Source organism: Chrysochloris asiatica, unplaced genomic scaffold (genome assembly GCF_000296735.1).
Source record: "Chrysochloris asiatica unplaced genomic scaffold, ChrAsi1.0 scaffold00124, whole genome shotgun sequence".
NCBI classification, from domain to species: domain Eukaryota; kingdom Metazoa; phylum Chordata; class Mammalia; order Afrosoricida; family Chrysochloridae; genus Chrysochloris; species Chrysochloris asiatica.
Window position 1 is genome coordinate 7,303,968 of NW_006408642.1, and position 7,175 is coordinate 7,311,142.

The 7,175-nt window shown below is 44.7% G+C and overlaps 1 protein-coding gene across 1 annotated transcript in view; it reads right to left on the reverse strand.

Annotated features, from left to right (window-relative positions):
* The window catches only part of PTPN23 (protein tyrosine phosphatase, non-receptor type 23), a 36,024-nt gene extending 30,659 nt beyond the window's left edge, over window positions 1-5,365 (reverse strand). The window contains exon 1 of the mRNA XM_006868799.1: window positions 5,282-5,365. Coding sequence (XP_006868861.1) covers window positions 5,282-5,365 — 84 coding nt within the window. The remainder of the gene's footprint in view (window positions 1-5,281) is intronic.
* Between the last annotated feature and the right edge of the window lie 1,810 nt (window positions 5,366-7,175).

The following is a 7,175-nucleotide window of genomic DNA, read 5'->3' on the forward strand; positions in this document are numbered from 1 at the left end:
ACATCCATTTTGATCTTTTCTTCTTTCTTGTCTTCTCAATGACTTTTTGCTTTCTTCATGTATGATGGTCTTGATGTCATCCCACAACTCTTCTGGTCTTCGGTCTTTATTGTTTAATGTATCAAATCTGTTCTTCAGATGATCCCTAAATTCAGGTGGGATATATTCAAGGTCATATTTTGGCTCTTGTGGAATTGTTTTCATTTTCTTCAGCTTCAGTTCTACAGTCTGCTCCTGGCCTTGTTCTGACTGATGATATGGAGATTTTCCATTGTCTTTTTCCGAAGATGTAGTCAATTTGATTTCTATTTATTCCACCTGGTGAGTTCCATGTGTACAGTCGTCTCTTACACTGTCTAAAAGTATTTGAAATGAGCAAATCAGTGGTTTTCCAGAATTCTATCATGCATTCTCCAGCATCATTTCTATCACCAAGGCCATATTTTCCAACTACTTATCCTTCCTCTTTGCTCCCAACCTTTGCATTCCAATCACCAGTAATGATCAACAGATCTTGATTGTATGTTCCATCAATTTCAGATTGAAGAAGTTGATAGAATTCTTCTATTTCATCCTCACTGGCTTAGTGGTTGGTGCGTAATCTAAATAATAGTGGTATTAACTGGGCTTCCCTTGAGGTGTATGGATATTTTCCTATCACAAACAGCATAGTACCTCATGACTGACTTGGATATGTTCTTTTTGACAATGAATGGGGCAACACCATTCCTCTTTAATTTGTCATTTCCAGCATAGTAAACCATGTGGTTGTCAGATTCAAAATGGCCAATCCCAGTCCATTTCAGTTCACTAATGTCTAAGATATCGATGTTTATGTGTTCCCTTTCATTTTTGACAACTTCCAATTTTTCCAGATTCATACTTCATACATTCCATGCTCCAATTTTCAATGAATGTTTACAGCTGTGTCTCTTCATTTTGTGCCCCATCAGAAATGAAGGTCCCGCGGGTTTTACTCCATTCGCGTCATCACAGTCAACTCTACTTTGAGTTTCTAGGCTAAGATTTTATCCATATTTATGGCCATTGTCTCTGTCATGTCCCTCTAAACTGTCATTCGGCCATTTAAGAAACATTATCCTAAGAATCAAGTATGCAGAGAGTACCCTGCTAGGCTGTAAGGAACATGGAGCTACCTCTCATGAAACTTAACATTCAACAGGGGAGATACATAAGAACCACTTAGCACACATAACTCATCAGGAACAGAATGTAGAGTTAGACAAGGAAAAGATTAACTGAGATGAAAAGGATCAAGAAAATTTTCGTAGAAAATACAGCTTAATATGGGCTTTGAAAAATGAAACAAAACCAAAACAGGTATCCCTTATTTTTCAAAAGTTCACTTTCCACAATTTTGCATTTATGAAAGACCAACATTAGTATTAGTTCTCACTAACCAAAAGAATTCTGAAGATTTTCACTTTTACAGAAATCGATGAAAATCAAAACTGGCATTCAGTGCTGGCTTTGCAGTGAGCCATTAGAGGCAATGCGCACCCCAAGTAGCGTCAGTACCATCACCAAGCTCCTTCCCCAGGAACTACACTCAGCATGAAGCTGCCATAGCTTTGCAAGGTGTCTGTGAGCACTGAATTGTTGTTGTTGTGTGCTGTCAAGTAGGTCCCAAGTCATACTAACCCTGTAACAAGTTTCCGAGAACAGGCTGTGGGTTACCAGTGCAGTGTTTACTCTACAGCACCACATGAGGACTTGACAACACTGTATGTTAGTGTTATTTTGAGTTTCGTGTGTTATTTGAGATAATTTGGTTAAGTTGTTTTTGGGGACTGAGATCACTCAAAAATTTTCCTGCAGTCATTAGTCAATTGCTATTTTGCTTATAAAAGGTTTCATGGAACACTCTACTTTCAGATAGTGGAGGAAATCTGCATAAAGAAAAGCCCCATCCCCATCGCACAGAGCAAAGTTGAGAGCTCCTCCAGGCCGTAGGAATTCCATAGTATTGAAGAAAGAACACACAAAGCATATTAAGGGTGCATCAAGTGGCTGTGACCAGAATCTGTGCTACCTGAACCAGAAGCACATTAAAAAAGTCACTGTCAATTCTAACTCATAGCGATCCTGTAGGATGGAGGAGACCACACCCCATAGGGTTTCCAAGGCTGTAATCATTTCGAAAACATACTGCCACAACTTTCTCCCATGGAGAGGCTGGTGGGTTCAAACAACAGATTTTTCAGTTAGCAGTCAAGTGATTAACCACTGTGCCATCAGGACTCCTTTCAGAAGCACATGTTGTTGTTGTTTTTAAGTGCCAGCAAGTCAGTTCCGACCCATAGCGACCCTGTATAGGGTTTCTGAGGAGTTTCTGGTGATCTTGAACCGCCGACCTTGCAGTTCAAATGGCTTTGCAGTCTGGTGCATTAACCCACAGCACCACACCAGGAAGCACATAGTAGGGCACAAAAAATATTTTTAAAAGCAAATCACTGCCATTGAGTTGATTCCACCTCATAGCATCCCTTATATAGGATTTCCAAGATTGTAAATCTTGATGGGAGGTCGCCCATCTTTCTCTTCATCTTGGAGCAACTGAAAGGTATAAACTGCTGCCCTGTGGTCTGCAGTCCAGTGCTTACCCTACAGCAACACCAGAGCTCCTTTCAGAAGTACATAATAGGGCACATCCCCCAATGCCATTGAGCAGATTCCACTCATTTCAACGCAGCACAGGTTTTCTGAGGCTATAAATCTTTATGGGAGCAGACAAGCTGAGTCAGCTCAGAAAGAACTCTGAACAACAAAGAATAATGGTCTTTATTCTGCAAGAACAAAACTTGAACTATTTTGTTGCATCTTAAAAAATTCATCTTATTATACTTGTATTAAAGAGCAAACAGGGAAAGACTAAAACCTGTCGATGAGAACAAAACTCAGGAATTAGTCTAATTTTCTGGGTTTTCAGATGAGGAAACAGGCCTAAAGAGGCTAAATGAAGAACTCAAAAGAATACAAATTGTTAGGGTCTGAAATGAGGCCAGAGAAATGCAAAGAGAGGAATGGAGGCAGCTTCTTGGAACACTATTTCCAAACCCATTTTCTTTCTATTACATCTTTTGTCAAGTACTTGATGTAAGGTGTACAATCTAGATCCTCTGGGGCTTACTTCACTATAACTAGGAGTCCTGGTGTGGCGCTGTGAGTTAATGCGCCAGACTGCAAAGCCATTTGACCTGCAAGGTCGGCAGTTCAAGCTCACCAGTTGCTCTTTGGAAACCCTATACAGGGTCGTTATGGGTCAGAACCGAATTGACAGCACTTAACGACAACACTATAAATAGGAGAGTCCGAGGCTTTGTAGGATAAACATTGGACTGCAAACGACAAGGTTGGCAGTTCAAGCCCACCACTCCTTGGGAGAACAACGAGGCTTTTTTACTCCCACAAAGATTTACCGGCTTGAAACCGTATATAGGGTTACTATGAGTTGATTCAGAACCAACTTGACAGTACTTAACAACATAGTAACTAACCAGAAGGTTGCCCACCTGCAACACCCTCCTGGTGGTTCCTTTTCAGTTCTGCGCTGGCGCTCAGTGCTACCAGGTGGTCCTTCCTTCCCAAAGCATCCTTGGGCATCACAGGGGAACCTGATGATCAACCACATCTGATGACTCCTCAGAGGCCTCAGTTAACACCCTGCCTGGTCTGTCCAACTAATGGTCCAATATAACGATTCATAAGATCTCTCTGGATGCTACACTACCATTTATACTTCTGGGCACTTATAAAAAACAGTAACTAGTTGCTTAGACTTTACTCCAATACCTGGCGATCCCATGTGTCTCAGAGTAGAACTGTACTCCGTAAGATTTTCTTTGGCTGATTTTTTTTTTTTTTTAATTTAATGCTTTATTGTGAATTATGTGATAGTTTACATGGGAGGACATTAGCTTCACAATGATCCCGTAGTATATCATTTCCTTGCCATGGTTACAATCCCCTCCATGCATCATTCATCAACCACAGGGTATACCCCGCAAGCCTGCCCCCGGTCCTCAGTACACAGCCCCTCTCCGAGTCCAAAGTCCCCAGTCACTCTATCTCACCACGTCCTCCTCTCTGCCTCCATCCATGGCATCACTGCTTCTCTGGGTAGGGTCCTGCTCTCCGCTCTTCTCCCTTGATGGTCCTGGGGACCTCTGCTCCTAGACTGCAAAGTCAACCACTCCCCTCCCTTTGCCACAAAACGTCTACCTTTACATTTGCAGCCCTTACAATCAGTCCTGATTAACAATTATTCGCTATTGTATCGCAAGAGACCTATCCGCATCTCCTTTCATCTGCCAGACCTAGACAGAAAGGATACTACTCAGTTGAGATTCTACCTTGCTCCTCACCCTCTGGATCTAGGTTCCCTCTTAAAAGCTTGTAAGCCAGTCACTTCTTGCCTCTGTAGCCCCTCCATTCTGGGTAGCCTCACTGGCTGATTTTTTAGAAGTAGACAGCTAGACCTTTCTTCCAGGGTGCCTCAGTGTGGACTTCAAGCTGAACATACTTAGAATTTGCACCACCCAGAGATTTCATGGAAAATAGTGGTGGTGATGTGACGTGGAGTCGGTTCCGACTCATCGAAACCACAGGGTTTCTGAGGCTGTAAATCTTTATGGTAGCATAAAGGCTCATCTGTCTACTGCGGAGCAGCTGACCGATTCGAACTGTTGACCTTAAGTTTAACAGCCCAACTCGTAACCCACTATGCTACCAGAGCTCCTTATGAAAAATAGTTAACACTTCCCAAAATACCACAGATTTATATCTTTTGGTCCAAAGGGGATTCCAAATAGGGTAATTCTGAGACCATGCAGAATTTCACCAGCGTCGGTCTCAAAATAGGTCGTGGACTGAGTCAAGAGGTCCAACCAAGAGGGTAAAGGCCGCCTCTCGATCCCAAGGGGCGCTCCTGCAGTGGGGGAGGTAAGGGCAGAACCGACACCAAAGTGTCACACGAGGAAGTGGTGCCTTGGGGAGAAGCGCGGAGGGCCCCAGGAAGAATTCGGAAAGCGGGTTCCAGCAAAACTACTGGTATTAACCCAGAAGGGGCGTATGGAGGGGGTAAGAGAATAGTCAGCTGGCGTAAGGGGGTGGGCCAAGCTTAGTGATAGTGGCAAAGACCCCTCCAGGCTTCACTGGACACTGTGAGGGGGCCCGGGAGATGACGGACGCGCTAGGGGCGTCACGCGCTGGAAGACGACGGAGACGCGCCGGAGGTGGCGGGAGGGGGAGGCACTCTCACCTTCTTAACGGCGGACTGGAAGAGGAAGTCACCAGCCTCCTTCAGATCCAGCCATATCATGGGCATGCGGGGAACGGCCTCCATGGCGGCTAGTGCCCACCGGCCACTGGGCCGCTCCCCTTGCTACTTCAGCAGCTAGCTCAGCCTCGCGCTCCACCCCGCCCCTCCACGCCGGAAGTTACCGGTCACGCGTAGACGAAAAATGTCCCCACGGCCTATTGGGATATGCAGTCATGGCTCCACCCGTGCAGTCTTTCGCGCATATCCAAGTCTTCTTTGCGCCTGCCTAGTCGGCTTTGCGCCTGCTCAGTCTCCCTTGCGCATGCTCACTCTTCTTCCTGCGAGGGGTATGGGGAAACTCCTGACTGAGTGAGGAGAGTTTCTGGGACTAGCGCATGCTCGCAAATTTTCCTCTTCCGGGAACCAAACAGACCTCTTGACGCTCCTCCTTCAAGGGAGGGGCATTGGAGAATCCGCCCGTAGATATGTGATTTTAAGTGGCGTAGGAGCTCCTGTGTAAACCGGACTGGTGCTGTGGTAGAGTTAAAGTTTCTCAGACAAAACAACCTGAAAACTGAGTGCTGCGAGAGGTTAAGGAGAAGGCGCCGGACCTGGAAGGAGAGAGGGCGGGCTAAGAGAAAGCTGGGGCGTTTCAGTACTATGGCTTCGAAGGCTCTCGAAGTTTCAGTCAGGAGACTGCCACACTCAGCCCAGTCTAGGAAGCCACAGTCACTGCTTAAGAAAGAGCTAGATGGAGCGCAAAGCACCGGTGTGGTGCTGTAAGATAAGCATTGGATTGCTAAACGCAAGGTCAGCAGTTCAAATCTACCATCTGCTCTTGGAAATCCTGTAGAGTCGCTGAGTCTGTACGGACTCTATGGCACTTTAACTATTAGAGCGATCGAGTAGATGGTGTGGGAATGACTATATACTGCTACTTGAAGCCGACTAGGAATCAACAACAGTTGTTGCCTCTGGAGAGGGGACCTGCAAAGCAAACCTTATTCTGGGTGAATTTTTCAATCATATGCATCACCTAGAAGCCCAGGTGGCACAATGATTAAAGCGTTTGTCTGCCAACCCAAAGATCCACCAACACCTCCACCGAAGAAAGAGGTGGCCATTTGCTTCTGTGCAAATTTTCAGCCTTGGAAACCCATGTTGTTAAGTGCCCTCAGTTGGTTCTGACTCATAACGACCCTGTGTAGTATTTCCGAGTGGCTGGTGATCTTGAATTACCGACCTTGCAGTTCAAACAGACCTTGCACTCCAGGACATTAACCCGCAGTATTAAGTTTTTGCCCATAGAATCCTTTAATACTGAAAGTTGATGCTTGAATTTTGCTTTCAATTCTTTTCAGCTTGAGAAATGCTGAGTGTGTTCTTTGCTTTTGGCTTTCTAACTCTTTGTACATTTCATTATACTACTTGACTTTGTCTTCTCAATCTACCCTTTGAAATTTTCTGTTTAGCTGTTTGACTTCCTCATTTCTTCCATTTGCATTTTCCACTCTACACGCTGGTGAGCAAATTTCAGAATCTCTTCTCACATCCATTTTGGTCTTTTTTTTTTTTTTTTTTTTTCCTTTTCTGTCAAAGGACACCATGGTCAATTGGCATAACATAGCCCTCAAAGACAATATTTTACATGCTGCTTGGGTGAGTACCTTCTGGGATCTTGAAAGCTAATAGCCTTAGATGCAGCTGTTCCTCTCCATGTGTAGAAGAAACAAGTGATAAGAATTGAAGAGGCTTAGGATCAATTAGTCTAATGGACTAATGGAACATGTGAACATCAGTCCAGGACTCTGAGACCTGAAGAACTAGATGGTGCCCAGCTACCACTACTAACTGCCCTGATAGGGATCATATTAGAGGGTCCCAGATAGAGTAG